The sequence below is a fragment of the Drosophila rhopaloa genome, unplaced genomic scaffold, assembly GCF_018152115.1.
Source record: "Drosophila rhopaloa isolate 14029-0021.01 unplaced genomic scaffold, ASM1815211v1 contig_115, whole genome shotgun sequence".
Classification (NCBI taxonomy): domain Eukaryota; kingdom Metazoa; phylum Arthropoda; class Insecta; order Diptera; family Drosophilidae; genus Drosophila; species Drosophila rhopaloa.
The window spans coordinates 3,428,630-3,446,634 of NW_025334990.1; the positions used below are offsets into that span (position 1 = coordinate 3,428,630).

The 18,005-nt window shown below is 40.3% G+C and overlaps 3 protein-coding genes across 4 annotated transcripts; 1 reads left to right on the forward strand and 2 right to left on the reverse strand.

Annotated features, from left to right (window-relative positions):
* Nucleotides 1-2,357: 2,357 nt before the first annotated feature.
* Nucleotides 2,358-4,643, reverse strand: LOC108038758 (protein ORD). Its single transcript, XM_017115585.1, has 7 exons — nucleotides 4,564-4,643; nucleotides 3,895-4,505; nucleotides 3,264-3,513; nucleotides 3,014-3,193; nucleotides 2,826-2,903; nucleotides 2,501-2,769; nucleotides 2,358-2,442 (listed from the first exon to the last, which is right to left on the reverse strand). The coding sequence occupies exons 1-6, from the start codon at nucleotides 4,612-4,614 to the stop codon at nucleotides 2,521-2,523; spliced, it is 1,419 nt and encodes a 472-aa protein (XP_016971074.1). The 5' UTR covers nucleotides 4,615-4,643; the 3' UTR covers nucleotides 2,358-2,442; nucleotides 2,501-2,520.
* A 9,877-nt stretch (nucleotides 4,644-14,520) lies between these two features.
* LOC108038755 (transcription activator MSS11) lies at nucleotides 14,521-16,117 on the reverse strand. Of its 2 annotated transcripts, none has more exons than XM_017115583.2 (4): nucleotides 15,913-16,117; nucleotides 15,162-15,850; nucleotides 15,026-15,084; nucleotides 14,521-14,753 (listed from the first exon to the last, which is right to left on the reverse strand). In XM_017115583.2, the coding sequence occupies exons 1-4, from the start codon at nucleotides 15,967-15,969 to the stop codon at nucleotides 14,719-14,721; spliced, it is 840 nt and encodes a 279-aa protein (XP_016971072.2). In that variant the 5' UTR covers nucleotides 15,970-16,117; the 3' UTR covers nucleotides 14,521-14,718. The 2 variants fall into 2 exon arrangements, 1 of the variants encoding a protein (XP_016971072.2); XR_001768965.2 differs by having other exon boundaries at nucleotides 14,732-14,753; nucleotides 15,026-15,111.
* Nucleotides 16,118-16,228: 111 nt separating this feature from the next.
* Nucleotides 16,229-16,912, forward strand: LOC108038756. Its single transcript, XM_017115584.2, has one exon. It carries the CDS (start codon nucleotides 16,308-16,310, stop codon nucleotides 16,836-16,838), a length of 531 nt encoding a protein of 176 aa, XP_016971073.1. The 5' UTR covers nucleotides 16,229-16,307; the 3' UTR covers nucleotides 16,839-16,912.
* The last annotated feature ends 1,093 nt before the right edge of the window (nucleotides 16,913-18,005 follow it).

Sequence of the window (18,005 nt, forward strand, 5' to 3'; positions counted from 1 at the left end):
AAATTAAATAACAGCTCCTGCAAACACTAGCGCCCCGAGGGGCGGTAAGTGCTATTATTTGTTATTTGGTAAATGCAACAAATGCCCCACCCATGGACCAGAACCCGCAGAACCGCGATGGCACCAGTAAAAACAGCAACAATTTGCAATATCAGCCAGGACACGGGAGCGAGGACATGGGACCTGCATCCAGGCGTGGCATCATAATTAATTCAAATTTGAATTTCCTTTTGGCGCAATGCACGCGCCATTTTCCATAGACAGTGCGGGGCAAAGGGCCAAAGGGGGATGGCTGTAGTAGGTGTGTGGGTGGCTCTGCCACGCCCACATGTGTGGCATGTTACGGCATCGGGGCTCCAGCATAATAAACTGTTTAAATATTTAGTCGGAACGAGTTTTTAATACCCGTTGGCGCTTTTAGCAGCTGCCAGCGGTCAGTGAGTGGGGTTAAAGGGTTGGGTCAAAAGTCGCCCAAAAAGCTGAGAAGGAATAGGAAGAATAAGCCAAAAAAAACGAACAGCTTCCGCCATGTGGCAGCTTTTGAAACCCAAGTCCCGTATAATTACAGATTTCCACAACAAAAAAATATAAGAATCTGGCACGAAAATAAGGGTCAAAAAAATTATTAATTTATAATTACTATAAACATGGTTGGACCTTTTTTTCGGTTTTATGCGTTGCGAATAAACTGTTTTAAATTATGAATATTTAAAAAGGTTCCAACCAGATATACAAGATAAAAACTATTAATTTATTTTAAGGTAATGTGCAAGAAAACGTCTATTATTTTCATCGCCTAGATACCTATTTTAATAACATAAAATTTGACTTAATTTTTGTATTATAAGTCCATATTTTAGACACATTTTTGGCATAACCCATTTTTCATAAGCTTTTTCATTCGCATTTCCAGTTCATTTTCATACATCCAGTGCAAACCTTGAAAAGCAAACTGAATTAAATTCAAAGTGAACAAACTCTCTGTTAATGGCATTCATTGCCATTAAATTTGCATTTGAGTTCTCCTAATATCCGTATTCCTGGCTGCCTGCCCTTAAAAGCCATCAAATAATATTCAGCAGAAACTAATTTGCTGTTCATGAACAAAAAGACCTTCCCTCTGCAATTTCGTTGGCACTTTCCGATTGCCGAAGCAGAAAAACCGAAAACTAAAACCCACCGAAAGCAGCAGCCACAAATTTGTGAAACTCAAGAAAATTCACACAGGAAAATACAGCAATTAATGCGCCGTGTGTGTTATCTGGATCGAGGGGCTTTATTAAAAGGGGGCGAGAGGAAAACTGCCATTTGGCAAAGTGCCGCATGCGATCTCCTCGAGCTCGTGGACGAGGTGCGAAATGTGGCACGCATCGCATTTCAGCTAGAAACCTGTCTAATGCATTTTTCGTTGCTTATTTATGACCTGCGTAGACATACAGCTACCTCGACACTCTGACCCCGCGGCTACCATTTCGCTAATAAATTGAAAATCGCATTTGCATATTACAAAAATAGCTTCCAGCTATATCGTAACTAATTTCTATATCAACAGACATGACGAATGGCCTTTTGTTATTTAAACACATATTATTAAAGCTTGGATATTGTTTGACATACTTTGAAAATGATACACCTCGATTTTAAAATAAAAAAAAACAGCATAAATACACTTAAACTAGGGAAAACGTCTATGGCTTTAGTTACACATACAAAATGTGTTAGCACTTATAGAAACTAAATAGAAAATTCGCATTCAACTTACACATTATTTAAAATTAAGGCTAACATCAAAATAACCATTAATCCTTTAAAACAAGATTTAATCATTAACTCGACAATTAGTATTAACGCATTAAGTATAAAATATTCATAAGTCATTCAAAAAAAATATTTACGATAATTAATTTTCGCCTCTCAAATTCGTTAAAATATCAGCAATGATATACAAAATTTAAAACAAGAGCCCTAACTTCTGTTTTCCGAAGGGATGACTACCTCCCATCACCGCCTGAAGAACTGCCCCAACAACCACCAATCATTCAAGTCCATCAGCCAGTCAGTCAGTCAGCATTCCATCAGGATGCGTCTCCGGGCTCTTGGTCTTCCAACTGGGTCACCGGGTGATTTTAGCTAAAAATGGTCTTGGTTAGCGCAAAATGCTTTTCGCCGGCAAATGACGCGTGCCTCGCGTCTGACAGGCATTGTAGTTGCTGTTTTTGGATGCGCGGCGGTGCAGTTGGTGGTGCAAGGACCCTCGGCTGCTCCACCAGTGGCACTCAAACTGACAGCCGGCAAAACCCTAATTGAAATAGAGCTGAGGAATGAGTTTTCAGGCGGCGTTCAGTTGGCCCGTGAGCTGTGGCGTAATTAGAAAATGAGCATGGAAATATTTGCGTGTGAAAGCCGCAGACGGCAGATAAATGAATTTTGTTCGAGGCTAAGCTGAAATTGCACGCGAGTAAGTTGGTATCTGCCATGTTTGTGGACTTATGTGACTCACCTAATAAATTCTTTTGCAAACTACATAGATATCTGGTTTGTGGCCTCCTTGAGAAAATCCAAGTTTGACTCATTGTTCTTAACAACATCCTCGAATATATCCCATTCCAATGCATCCGATGATCCCATAAAATGATTTGGAAAGCACTTTATCAACTGGCGACCTTCATCCAATAATGTAAAGGAACTTGGATATTCGATAATAACAATTGTGCCCATAAACAAAGCCGTCTCAACGATGCGCTGCAAATAGCGATGGGAAATCCATTTCTAAAAGAGATTATAAATTAAATACTTCGATATAATAAGACAGTTTTTGTACTTACCGAATCCGAGGGTTGCTGGTCGTCGCAATCGTTCATAAAGTGGGCAGTCATATATTGCAGTGTTAAAAACTCAGACAGCTATTAAAATAAATAAGAAATACGCTGTTTATAACTTAAATTTATTCTAACTATTTTTAATTCATTTTCTTATTGCAGTTTATCTAGTTTTATTATCATCTTTTACAAACCGTTTTCAAATGGCTGATAACCAGAACCGATTGATTGACATTGGTAGCCAGGGCTAATTGAAATGCCACGAAGAGTAAGTCCTTAATATTGTGATTAGTATAGTCCCAGTAAACATTCCTAGTATCGCCAGCGAATCGAATTGAGGTTCGCACTTTGGTCAAATCAAAGTCGTCGAGCGTCTAAATAAGAATTACAAAGTTTAGTAACGTTGCACACGATTTTTGTAGGCCCAGAACTATATATACTCACCACAGGATCCACTTGCTCTATATTATTGGGATGAGGAACCAAAAACCAAACGGAATACTCATCAAATGTGATGTACTCGAATATCTGACGCACCTGGTCAAAAACTTCCAGTACAAATCTTCGCTCTGCAAGACGCGTCGCGTCATCTACTTCCACACAGGTTGTGGCCAAATTGCAGAGCAGCGGCTGCGGTTCATTTTCCTGGCTACAAAAAAGCTTCACGAAGGTATCAAATGGGCTTTCGGGTTCTCTGAAAGAAGTGGTTTTAGAATCATAAAGTTATGCTAAATTTTGCCTAACGATATCCTATTTTTCTATAAGAATGAAAATTCTATTGACTGTTCCGATCAAAAAAGCCTTATGCTTATATTTAAATCTTAAGTGTTTAATATAGTATTATATTAATTATACACATACTTTTAGAAACTTTCCCTGGATTTAACGATTTTATACGGTGTCAGAAATCTTTTCAATCGAATCTGAGTGGTGTTTAAGGTTACATTTTTTCAGTGACACTCCGCTTAATTAAAAAAAGTTAAATTAAAGTGATTTAAACGGAAAAAGGAGTATCATTTTTCGGTAAAAATTAAAGAAATACTTTGTCATGATTTTCAAAAATAAATTAACATACTTGTAGCTGGTGAAGGGATCGCCACTAGTTTCGCGTCGGATAAGCTTAAGCCAGTTTCCAGCGCATCTCTGATGGAGATCCTTCAAAAAATTGTCCGAGTGCTGGGGACGCAAAAAGAACCTTTCGTGGAACTCCGAAATGGTCAGGATTTCGGTCTGGCCTTCGTCGATGGTGTAGGAAACCAAGTCCAGAAAATTTAAGTCATCGAAGCGGCGCATCACAGTCACCTGGATAACTTCGGGTTGGAGAATTCTCATGGACTCCTCCTTCTTGCGCTTCATTCGCCGACGATGTCGCTCCTCAGCCTGTCTCGAGGTGCAGGGCGTCTCGTCCAGATCGCTGACCACCTCCTCGACTTTTGATAATGAAGCCATCTCGAAGTTCAAGGAAACGCTTCCCCTACCGATATTCAGTTGGGGAATCTTTGATAGACTCTCGCCATCCGGAAAGGTCAGGGTGCAGAGCAATTGAATGGCCTGGGCCACGGGTGTTATTGCCGACAGATCATACGAAAAATCCTTGTCAATTTCATAAGCGATTACGTGCACATTGTCAGTTCTCGAGAATTCCACGTGCACCGTGTCGCAGCCCAAGCAATCGTTGATGTTCAGCTGGAAAATAAGATATTTTTGTATATGTGACCTGTCTTTATAGATTACTGCGACTCACGGATATAATGTATAGTTTGTGGTTTTTATTTAGAGAAGTTTCCTTCGACATGGTTAAAAATAGTTTATTTACAAGGATCACTTCTCAAAAAGTTTCCAATCAAGCGTCTTTCAGTGTTGGTTAGTGCCCAAATACGCTGCGATCCTAATATATCGATATTTATGGTAAAATAACAAATATCGATTGGTGATCTTAACGATTCGTCAAGTTAGTGCTGGAAAAGGGTTGCCAAAATTCAAAACTTTACGAACTTTGTGTTAACTTTTTATAATAATAACAATAAAGTTAAAAGATCAAAGAAAATCATAGAAATTCATCAAAACGTTTCAGTTTAGTTGGACTTAAGCCAAATAATACCATTTTTTTAACAGCTGAATATTAAATTTATATATATAACACTATTACAGTTCAGCTTAACCAAAAAATTAGAGCATTTTTCCCATTTAAATTTAATAGCCATCCAGGTGATCTCAGCCCACTAATTTGTTGGGATTTCAGCTGGCTTGGGAACTACACAAGTCCCTTTAGCATTTGGTTGAAAGCTAACTCTGCCACCCATTTTGACTCCCTTTTTTCAGCATAACGTAAATTAATGAATCAGCAAGGAATCAACATTATTATGAGCCATGGGAAGTGAGCCATTAAATTGGCTTGGCCAGGCCAGCAGACTAGGTGCATAAAATTAGGATTAACGGCTTTCTAAGTGCCATCAAATTCCCCAACTTTCGTAATACCCAAATGCACACACAAAGCAACAATTAGTCCGAAACTCGGCATAAAATGCGAGCTGGCCTTGGCAACTTTTTAAAAAAGCTTATTATGTTTAATGGAAAAAACATACTGAAATTTGAACAAACAAAAATAAAAGCGCGATAAACAAAACCGAAATTGTGATTTTCTTTTAATTTTTATGACACTGTCGGCAGAGTTTTCGCTTGTGAATTTACGACTCGAAAAGAAAAAGAGAAGTGGGAAAAAGGAGAACATTTCCTTATCGCTGCTTTTGATGATGCCCAAGGAAATCATTTATATTTCTCGGCTCCTCTTTCCACTTTGGCCAATTTTATGCTTTTTGCATTTTTAATGATGATTGCCATTTTTGTGTGTTCTTTTCCATGCGATTTATGACCTCCGTGGACCACACGTCACGCATTTAATTGCGTTTTAATAGCCCAAATGATCGCCAAAAACTTTTGTGCGAACTTGGCATTCAACTATTCTGATATGTGTGGTCGCTCGAAATGCGGAAAGGCGGTGAAGATTTCCTGGCAGCTCGTAAAGCCAGCGAAATTATGGCAATTTAACGGACGACGCCGATCCACCCGAATGGCCTGCAATTAGATGCCAGCCCTGGGCCACGTAATTCCTGGCTTTGGTTTCTCCAGAGCCCAAGTTCCAGTCCAGTAGTCGTTGGGGCTTTATCGCAAACATAAATTTCCTCAGATAAAAGCGCGAAAAAAGCGCTGCTCATGTCGTGGCCCCATGTCCACACAGCATTCTTTTCCTGTCGGGGAATCCCCATCCCATTCCCCCATTGCAATGTCCAGAAATTATAGCAATTTGCTTGTCAAATTGTTGCCGACTTGGCCAATAAATCGTTGGCTTTATGGGCCGCACTGCGTCGCCAGGTGATCGCGATAGAGTTGTTTTAGAAATAAATTCGCCAAAAAGGCGATCCTCTTGGCCTTCTGGCTCTCTTTAGTGGTTCGTAAACTTGTAAAATGTGCAATTTGGTCGGCCGGCTTTTACTTAAGTCGATCGTTTTTTGTTGCCTTATTTCGCTAATTTAATGGAGCTTTGCCATCAGACGAGCCAATTGAATAGTTGAACGATCGATGTGGACCGATTGAAATATTGTTATGGTGATTTACGTAGCTGTGGGTGGTAATTTGTAATATTTATGATAGCAATGATTATGGGTTGTTAAGTAGACTTATTTGGAAGGAATGTATTGAGGAATTTAATAAAAATAACTTCAACTTCATAATTTATTTTATTAATTTGCTTAAATTTTTTTTCCTGAAACACTTAATAACTAACACTTTAAAATTAAATACTTTTGTTTTTTTCTAACTTTGATCAAATTGTATTTTTTTACATCTAATCACATATTTTTTAGTATATATTGTGCTTATCATTTTAAAACACGCTTTAAAAGTGGCTCTTAACCAAGGTACATTTTTTCATTCCTCACGAATCTTTCCCAAAATTGTACCCAAAAATTTAGCCATTTGCATTAAACATCCAAATAGCTAATGCGGATTCCCCATATCCCCCTTCCCCCTATCCATGCATTCTATTCCCAATCCAAATTCTGGCCATGCCTCGCATCTGCCATTACGGGCATTTTTATTGTCTCGCCGGTTGGGGCTCCACTTGCACCTGCTGCTCCTAAGGCCAATGTTCTTTTTTTACAGGGTATACCTACTCGATAAAGGTGTGTACATTAGTTGGAAAATTGAATCTCTCTAAGTATATAGCTGTCATAACTCAAAAGCATTGCTTTTGGAAAAACTAGTCCTAAATTCATTAAATATAAATGGTTAAATATGAAATCTCAGATGCCCAACATTTAAATATAAATCCAACATAGTATTAATAATAAAAAGGTTTTTTTTAGTAGATCTCTACAATTTTGTAAAAATTTGATGGTTTATGAATAATGATGATGATTTGCGTTTTACATTTATCAGTTTATCAATTTTAAGCATTGTAAGTATATGTAAGTATAAACAACCCCAAATACGAGCACTCTATAAAGTAAATAAAATACAATTTATTTACTAGCCTTAAAAGGGTTAATGTTTTCAATAGTCAGTGGTTTTTAATCGCACATCATAACAGATTGAACTAAATACTGGGTGTCCTTGTAGTCTATATACTCATGTACGTAGTTCTAGATTGTTGTTGCTGTTGTGTCATACCAGAAGCTTTAAGTTGCCGTAGCTCTCGTAATTCGAAATGTTTACGGTACATTTAATTTCATTTGGATTATTACAATATGCTTTAGGAGGCAACAATTTCGAGTGTTTGCTGGGTAACTCCGTTCGCCACCCCGTTCCCCCTGCATTTCACTCCATGCTCCATTTGCCAGGCGGAACAATGAGCCATGAATAGGGGGCGGGTGGTGGATTAAATGGGCAGATACTACCATATTCCCAACCCAAAACACAAAACCCAAATCCACCCGATTTCTGGGCAGGTGTAGCGATGGCAGGCGGACATATTTCATTGTTGTTGCCAAAGTGTAATTGCGAATTCCAGACAAATGTGAAATTTGAATTTACAAGTTTAACTTTTCTTGTGAAATCATTTGTTTGTACTGCTTCTGCTGCTGCTTCTGCTTCTGGGGAACTCTCGTCATGGCCGTTGTTGTGGCTGCTCCTTTTGTGGGGTTTGTTTGGCTGTGCGAACAAAGTGTGCAGTTGGCAATTCTCGACTTAGTTCATTTGTTCCATTTCAACGCTTTCCAGCTGAAGGAGTCCTGCGGGAGGATGTTGTGGCTCCATCTTTTCGGGTTCCGCATAAACAAATGTACTCATGTCGCAGCTCCTTTCTCTATTTTCCGCTCCCATTTCCCTCTTTATTCGTTTCTTACACTTCGATTGTGCCATTTTGGTTGCCATATTTCCGGATTGTTGTACTTCGTCCTAGCAAAACTCAAAGGTATGTTGTCTCTGTTGAGTGCCAGCAGATAAACCATATGATTCTGAAAGTTACAGAATATTAAGGGAAATGTTTTTTAAATTTTTCTGACAAAACAATAAAATTGGCTTATAAACAATTACTCAATCTATGGCCAAAAGTGTAAGTTTTATTAGTATTTTGAAAAGTATAAAAAACAAAAATTATTGAACATAATTTATTTTTTAAAATTCATGAATGTTTTTTAAACTTTTTATATTGAAAGCAATTTAAAATAATAAAATTATAAAAACCTATGGTTTCGAAAGAAAATCTGAAAAAGTTAATGCTAAATCCAGACTTTTGTTGGTGGCATGGGGAAAATTGTTTTCGCCAACTACAGAAAGTTCCTGTTTAGGCCCAAATAAAATGTAAAACATTTCAAATTTTGAGGCCCTTGGATGGAAATCCCCCTAAATCCTTTAAGAGGTATTTTAGGGACACATTTCTTTATCCTAGTTTTCATGTGTTTTGTGCTTTGAAGGACGGTATTCAGTTGCACTCGAAACAGGCTTAGGTTGAGATGCCGGAATGCTTCACCTCAACGTGCCACAAAACTCCGCCACGTATGGAGTGTCCTCCAAAGGCAAGGATATGCGAAATTCGTTGGCTCTGTGGCTCGGTGCGTATAGCTCCTTCGTTCGCCATTCTTGTTTGGCTTTTGTACATTTGCCCGGCTTTTTGTTAGCTGCAGGATTGGGAGTTGTGTGGGTTTCTGGCCAGGCTTTTGTGCTCGATCGTTGTGCCGAAAAAGTTGCATTTCACGTCTTGTTGGATTCGGACTTGCTCCGGCTTTTCTCCTTGCTGTTCTCCCGCTGACTTGGCTTCTTCATATTTTGTACCCACCAAAGTGGTGCGTTCCGGTTTGCCGCATAAAACACTATGCCACGCCCCCGGCGCCTCCGCCCTCGCACACACACATACGGCCACACGCACACAAATACAATTAGAGACTTGGTTTGTTGGTTCAACTTGTTTGCTTACATTCAACTTTATTTCACTTCTGCTGCGATGGTTTCTTTCAGCCACTATCCCCCAACCCGTTCAGTTGGCAGTAGTGTGTAAAGTTTTTGGCCAACTTGGGCTCCTCGTCGTCGCACCATTGTGTTTTCCTGGGGGGCGGAAAGTGGAGGCGGAAAAGTGGCAGTGCTGGGATGTCGGAAGCGCCTTAACTTAATTCTGCTGGATTTCTATGCATCCTCGAGCGAACGAGCGTTGGCATTCTGTGTTTGCTTAAATGTTGTATAATTCACTGATTTCTCTGTGGTTTTGTTGCCATTGTTGGATTTTTGTTGATGCTCCTGGGTGTGCCTCTGTGTGTGTGTGTGTAGCAATGTTTGTGATTACATTACGTATACGTACGTATGCGCAATGTATGGGCACTTGATCATTTGGCGAGCTGCTGGAACTTTGCGGTAAGTCCTCAAGAAATAGAATAATTGGAGGGATTACAAATGAAAAGCAGATTACCGAAAAGCAGACAATGCTTGACTGCAAGGTTAAGCGTCAAAATAAAAGAATGCCAATAATAATAAACATACAATAAATAATAAACATACAAATAATATAAAACTTGTCCATTGAAAATATAATTTAATGTTGATGTTAGTCTTTTTAAGAACCCGAAACCATTTTTCTTTACTTAAATTGAAAAGCTCTTGCCTAAAAAAAATTAAATAAAATTAAGTAAGCATTTCTTGTTTACTTTACTGGCAAAAATATATACTCAAGATTAAAGTGAACTTAATATTATTATTTTGCTTTAAATGAATAAACTTAAATGTTAAAATGTTGCTAAGAAAGTCTCGACATTGAATTGTACTTCCGTCCATCTCTTTCTGTGGATTTTGTTTTCTTTTTGTTAAATAATTTCTTTGGAGACTAATATTTCTGTAGCATATTCACAATGAGATTCTTTCAAAAACAGTTTTTGTTTGACTCAAAGCCCCCGCACTCTGGCATCTTCCTCCAGCCTACTTTCGTCCAGTAGATTGCCATAAAATAACCCAAAATACGTTACCCAAGCCAATCCCAACTTCAGTTGATTCCCTCATGGAAAACGTAAGGCAACGAACATGGACCGAACATTGTAAATTGTTGTCCGAAAATTTATTGGCAGCACTTATCAGATTCACTCATAAATCTGCAAAAAGCCCGTCTCCAAAGCCGTGCTCGCCATCTCTTTCGCTCCCCTGCAATGCGTGGGCGGTGTGTGTGGGTGTGTGTGGGTAAGGGTATCTGTGTGAGGGGCAGAGTATCTGTGTGAGGGGCAGCGTTTCTGTGTGTGGGTGGGTGGCATGTGCGAGACATTTATTTGCATGCCTCGCCCGACTTTGCCTCTCTTTCAGTGCTCCATTTCGGTCGCACAATCCACAAATTAACATGACATTTTTACAAGCCCAAACATGTGTACACATGGGCCCGAAAGTGAACCGAACCACTCGAAATTAATAGCCAGCAAAGCAGCATCGGGCGCATATAAGCCGCTCATTGGATGTGGCCCAAATGGACAGCCGGACCTTGGCCCGGACATTTATGGACGTGGCTGAAAAAGTCAAACATTTGAACAGACGAGGGAGCGGGGTGGGCGGATCGAACAGGTTGCCGTTTTATGCATCCATAAATTTAATTACTCAAAGCTCTAAAATGTGCAAAACAAAAAGCCATCAGCTCAGGTGGAAAATACTCTACAGTGCACTCTGTATACAGATGAACTTCGATAACTCGAATTTCCTTGATTCAATCAAAGTTTCAAGGGATACCCTATACTCTATAGAATTTGAATTAATCGAATTGTTACTGATAAAAATGTGGGTGGCTTACCCATTAAATTCATTAAAAACAGTCGCAAAATAGTTCATCATTTTTAAAAATGATATTTTACTTTTAGCAAGAGAGTTGTAAGCCAAGCTTAATACAGACTTTGTTTATGTCAGTTGACTACCATTTTTCACCATATTATTTTTTGTTCTACTATTTTAGAATTGATACAATATCTATAATGTTATTTAATTTTGTATTTGGTTTTATTATAATTCCAAAAAACGCTTCTAAAAGCGACTTTCAGTTCAAGAATTGCTCCTGTTCCTGTCTCTTTCGCCCGCTCTCTACCGCTCTCTTTCCCACCACATTAACGTTCGATAATCTGGGTCAAGTGATGTGCATACCCAGTCAAGCTGCAGGTTTTCCATTGACAGGAGCCGAGTCCATAAGAGAGACCTCAAACACGGGAGGAGACAGCCATATAGAGAGGAGGAAAAATCATGACAAAACATTTGGCCAACGAGTTTTCGTTCTCCTTGTGTCGTGCACTTTTTGCGTCATTTTTTGGTTCCACTTGAATGAGAATGACGAGGGGACGTCGACGATGATGAAGTTATCAGGCAAAAACAAGCCAAAAGTTGGCACAGTTTCAAAAAGTTAGCCCACATAGAATAAGGGGAGTGGAGGGGCTAACAATCAAAAAAGGAAACTGCAAATTCTAAAACAAGGCACACGAACTTTGCCCACTGAACTGCAGCGAACGAAAGAGATGGCTTGAGCCCGGGCCGAAAGAGACGGCCTGAGCCGGACGGAAAGGGACGGCTAAACGGCCACTGAGGACATCGAGCATTTCCGTCCAAGTGCGAATGGGTCTCTCGGATCTCTGTCAATAGCGGGGAGTGGCACATGGACAGGAGCCACAGGAACTGCCGGCAAAAACAACAGCGGCATCAGGAATAACAACAACGACGGCAGTTGACAAATGCAACAAACGACAAGTTAAAATTCATGTTCATTGTACTTGCCACAAGTTTGCATTTGCTGGGGTTAAAACACAGCATTTCTCGACATCAAACCAACAAGCTGGCAATGTAAATGGTAATTGACAAACAGCAGCTTAAGTATTTTAAAACAATTGTAGGTGTACTGATTTCAGTGATGTGAGGTAGATGAGCAACCCAAAAATGTTTTACATTCAAGACGCATTTAGTTAAATAAAATTTATAATTATTTTATATCCCTGAGTTTGTATAGCCATGTTATAAAATAAATGCTAATAAAAATCATTTAGATAAATAAAATGTATCATTGCTTTATATCCCTATTTATAACCATGTATGTATAACCATGTAATTGAATAAATGCCAATAAAAACATTCTCTCGAAAATAACAGTCCATCTTTTATGTATAGACAACTTCCTTTTTTGACAGAAATAAAATATCATCTAATAAATTGCCATGTGTTTTAATTTTTCAAAACTGCAGAAAACAAAGCTTGTTGGCAGCTTCCACTTCACTCACCAATCCAAAACAAAACATTTGCCCAATGTACACACATCCGTAAGTGGCCAGAATATTTTACCTACAGATATCCGCAGATGGAAAGTGTTTCTGCCATCTCACCTGACTGACTGACTGACTTCCGTTCCGCTCGACATTAGACAATAATATGACGTATGTTGGGGCCAACATGAAGTTAGCCAGCAAAATAATAAAATGGCTATAATAAATTTCTGTTTTGCAAAATATTTCCAGGAATTCGGGAATGGATTGTGTGCCAGCCGGCCTTTCAAGCGGAAATTGCACATTTTGCAGAAAGTGCTCCCCCGGGGGAACTGGGATGAGATGGAGTATAAAAGGAATTAGGAATGCAATTTGAGGTTATGTTAGCAATGTGCAACCGGGCTAACTGTACCAACACTAACGTGGCTTTACACTGGGAAAAATGCCCTACATGTAAACATTTTTTTGGATGTAAAGTATTGGAATATTATGATTGTCAGACCCACCAAAAAGCCATAAATAATTTTTTTTCATAAAATTATTTTAAAATAAAATATTCAATTTTATAATTTATTTGTTCTGTAGATTAAACGGATTTGCCTGAAAAGATGGTTTCAACAAGCCTTTTACTCAATACAATTTTTTTATTAATATGCCAAACTTCAGTATACTTTTTTTCGAGTGCATGGCACCACCAACTCATTCTGACCACATCTGTATGCGCATTTGTTTAGATGAGAGACGGTATGTGTGTGTGTGTCAGTTAGACAAACAGACAGTTGGACTGACACTTGGACAGATGTTGGGATACGAATAGAGCCTGGAAGTTGGACCCCAGCTACGGACTGACAGCTGGACGCAGAATTCCTCCTCCGGCCCCCAGAAACCCTTTCCCAGATATTAATAGACGAAATTTGAGTATTGCTTCCGTCATGAATAAAATTTTGCATCCAGAGGGCAACTGCAGCGCATAGGGAACTATGTAAGGCTCCCCCGAAAAACTTTTGACAATCCTCCCCAGGCTCCACTCACACTCCCGAAAACTTCTCATCCAGTGTTGGACCATAAGCATTGTCCCGAACTGCAATTCCTTGCCCAAAACTTTTCAAATTGTCCATTCAACGTCCATTCAGCTGTCTGCTTCTGTGGCTTCGTTTTTCATTTTTTACTTTTCTTTTAATTTTAATGATGCCCTCTGAAAAATGTAAAACGTTTGCGTTGCCGCAGAGCTAAAAACATCTCGAGTATGTGCATGTTATGGCCGCATCGAGATTCTGTTCCAAATGGGCAGAGCTCTCGTCTTTTCTTGCATTGTGGTTATAGTTTTTGGGACAAAGAAATAAGAGAAAACATATTAGGTCTTTATTTGAAAAAAAATATTTCTTTGGAAAAGCAAGAATGCTTTCTGCATTTATAAATCCGAACCAATGCCAAAAAATACTATGCAATCTGGATTAAATATCCGACTTAATCAATCAAAAACAAATTCCGATTTTCTCCATCAAACGAAAATTCCAGCACTACAAAATGCAAAATGAAGAAATTGAAAGAAACGCAGCGAAACGAACTGAGCTGAAACCACAGAACGAAATGCGGTAACACGCAAAACTTTGCTGAATCAACTACTAAAAGATTTATGGTATCAAAATAGTGCCACATAAAATATTCACACCTTGGCCCGGCTGCCAGAATCTAACGACTCCATAGGTCCGGTGGAAAGCGATTTTCCTGGGGGGGGAGGGGGGCGGTGTGGGTTGGCCAACTGATGCCTTTGGCCCGATAAAGCCATTGTTTATACTCCGCTCAGCGACTGGGTTGTGGATTGCATTTTGGCCATAAGTTGGCAACATTTTTTATGCGTTCATCATGCGGTCAGCATAAATTTTTCATCGCCATAGCCGCTTTTCCTTCGTTCAATTTTCCCCCAACACGTTGCCCATTTTGACGTCTGACGGCCATAAATCAGAGCGTTTAAAGTCGCCAGATGAAAAACTAAGACTGAACCATTTCTTTTTGGCCAAAAACATAAATAAACCATTTATTCCACACCAATATGTTTGTGACCATGTTAGTGTGCTCGTGTGTTATGTTTTTTTTTGGAGTGTAGCTTGCGAAGGGGAAGTCTTAAAACAAGGAGTGTAATTTGTGAGACACCAATCATGCAAATGTACAAAAATCAACTGATGATGGGCTCAAGGGTTTCGTCAGCGCCAATGGGGGACCTTGCTAACCGATTTTCCTGGAAATATATTTAGATGGTTAATAGAGAGAATATTAGGTACAAATTATTTGATATAAATAAGAAGTTTTTATATAGGAATACATTTAGAAGAGCTTTAGTACGTTCTTTAAAGAGGATGTTTCAGTAAGCAAACGCAAAAAAATTATGATATATAAATATTACATTGATCAAAAAATGATGCCTATAGATAGGAATACATTTAGTATGTTATTTTAAGAGGAGAAGAATATTTCGTACTTAGAATATGATTGATTTGATGTTTTACTCACCGCAATTAAACGATTGATTGCTCTTGCCGTACTTGGGAGATTCGTGCATGGATGGTGTGCTGAGGGTGACAAATTAAAAAGGATTGCTGGTGAGGATGGAATTAGGATGCTGAACCCATGGGCGAGATCTACTCACTTCAGTCCGTTCCGCACATCCCGATACATGCTGGGTGGCAGCTCGTAGGAGGACTTCATGCGATTTCCCTGCTGGTGGTGCTGCTGGTGGTGCTGCTGCTGCGGTTGGAAGTGTTGCTGCTGCTGGTACTGCGGCTGGTGGCTCTGCATGGGCTGGCTATACTGCCACATGTTGCCGTTGGTCATCATGGAGCTGGGACTGGGGTTCCAGCTGCCGGAATGCGAGGGCGACGAGGGACAGGACCCAACCATCGCACCACTGGCTCCGCCCGTCAGACGACCTTGGTGCATTTGGGTGGTGGATCCAGACTGCTGGTACTGCTGCAGCGGCTGCATCTGGCCCATTGAGGTCATGGGCTGCAGGTCGGGAATCACCGCATTGATTCCGGGGGCGTCGATCGCCCCCATGGGATTGCCCATCATGGGCATCATGGTCATGCTGCTCAGTGGCGTCACCGCTCCGATCGGCAGTTGTGAGGTCATCGTGGACATGGGGGTCATCCCATTGCCGGCGGGCATCATGCCCAGCGGCATACCTTGCACGGGGTACGAGGTCATCTGTGGAGCACTCTGCATGGGCATCTGCATCTGCAGGTTCATCTGGGGTGGATTTAGTGGCTGCACGGACATGGACTGACCTTGGCCCTGGCCAGGACTCATGCTCAACGGGTACTGAGGCACGCTCTTCATCTGGAAACAGGCACAAAATAGTACAGGATATTACAGGACCTTTCAGGAGCACCCATTTTTACCTTCGAGTCGGCGTACATGCCGTAATCAGCTTCGTAGGGCACTGAGCAAAAATTCATGTTTGAATTGAGGAAAATTCGACAGTTTCCGAAAGAAATATACAAATTTGTAACTCCAAATTTTTTACGAATTTAAATTTTTAGAAATTTTAGATTTTATTTTTGTATCAAATAGATCTGAATCTTACGATGAACAAAGTACGAATGAAGTAAGATCTTGGAAAACTAACCATACTTCTGACATTGTGGGGAAAAGCCTACTAGGATCTCGAAAGTTGTGTGAAACATAGAAAATGTAAAGGGTTTTTAAACTTTGATCTCAATGGCCTTGGAAAACTAAATCATTGAAAGTGTGATATAATTCCCCTTTTTTAGTCTATTCCAAATTTGTTGTTACCATGGGACGAAAAGGCCACAAGAGTAGGAAAAAACACGCAATTGGCAAGAATGGCCATCATCCGAAAAAGAAAAAAACTAAGCATCACAAGAAGCACCACGCCCACACCCATACCCATACCGACAGAGATTCCCGACCCCGCCCGTCGGAGATTTACCACGACAACTGCTGCAGGTACAAGACCCATCCTCGACCCCTGCTCCTCAACCAGGTCAATCTGGCCACCCAGTGCCCCTCCCGCACGATCGCCATCGCCGCCTCTGTGCCGCTCCTGCTACATCCCATCCGGAGGAAGGTAGTCCGTCTGCCGGAGACCGTGGTCATGCACATGCGGAATACGGAGGACGCCCGTCGAGTGGCGGACAGCTTCAAGAACACGCTCATCCAAGCCCATGTCCCAGTTCCGGACGTCGAAGATGGGGAGAGTCTGGAGAGGCTGCGCCAAGTGGATCTCAGGCCACGACACGTCTATCCAAAGAGACGGAAGAGGCCGTCTTATAGCACCATGGATTTGGATAAGTCCTTTCAGTGAGGATTATGCTGCTCCTGAATTATATTGTTTCAGGAATGTAAAATAGTCCATTAAATATTATTTCGCTTCACACACAAAACGTTTTTCATTTATTAATTAAGCCCTTATATCAAAAAACTATTTTCAATACAATAAATATAAAAAAACATTAACATAGGGGAAAATATGTTTATAATCACATCAGTTTCTGTTATAAATCTTTCAATAGCTCGCTTAACGAGTTAAAAACTAGTGACGATATTAAATTTAAGTAAGCACAATATTTTTAAGAGAAGCCGTTGTAGGTTAATGTATCAAATTAAAAAAAAAATAAGATTATGAATATATTAAAAATTGGGAATTTTCTGTTTCGACGCAAGTGAATTTTTAGTTTTCTGAATTTTATTTCTGTTAAATTTCTTCTGAATCAAAATAAAAAGAAAATAACTATTCCTTTATAACTAACTCTAACTCGTTTAGATCTAATTATTTGGCTATCCCGCACACTATTGTTAGGATTCGTCACTACGTGGACTGTCATCCACAGTAACAGTTAATTTCCAGTTCCTGCAATTCCAGTTCCTGCCATTCCAATTCGTACAATTTTCCTACTATTCTTTTGTGGTTGTTCCTTCTCCGAACCACGATTCCCACCAGGGGAATAAGGACTATTTTAGTACCTTTAACTAGTTGCTTCGCCCCTTGGGCATATCGTGATCATCCATAAGGCCACGCCCCTCCACAAGTCCCCCCCTCCGCTTCCGCCCACCAGTCTCTGTCCAGGACAATTAATTTTGCTCCCGGCTTGTCAGCTTATTGTTTATCTACATAAATACGGGACACGAAGAACGGCTGCCCTGAGCTGTCGTGTCATTTATCCTGCTGCTCCTGCTGCTCCGTCCCGTTCCCACTTTCGATATCCTTTCGGCCGCGGTGCAGTTGCCACACCATTTATGCCATTAAGTCATTAGCTTTGTTTAACAAATAACAAACTGTCAATGAGTGATTAACGATGTTTTTCGCGTGAACTGCAATTAGCCGCCTCCGTGGACGCTCGCCGTCCGAGTTGTTCCCTCTGACAAATGGGTGTGATTTCGCTCCCAGCGGTGTTTCCCTGGATCCGAGGTGCACTGGGTGGATTGATGGGTGGTGGTATCGGTGGGATGGTGGAAAGATGGGATGGGACGA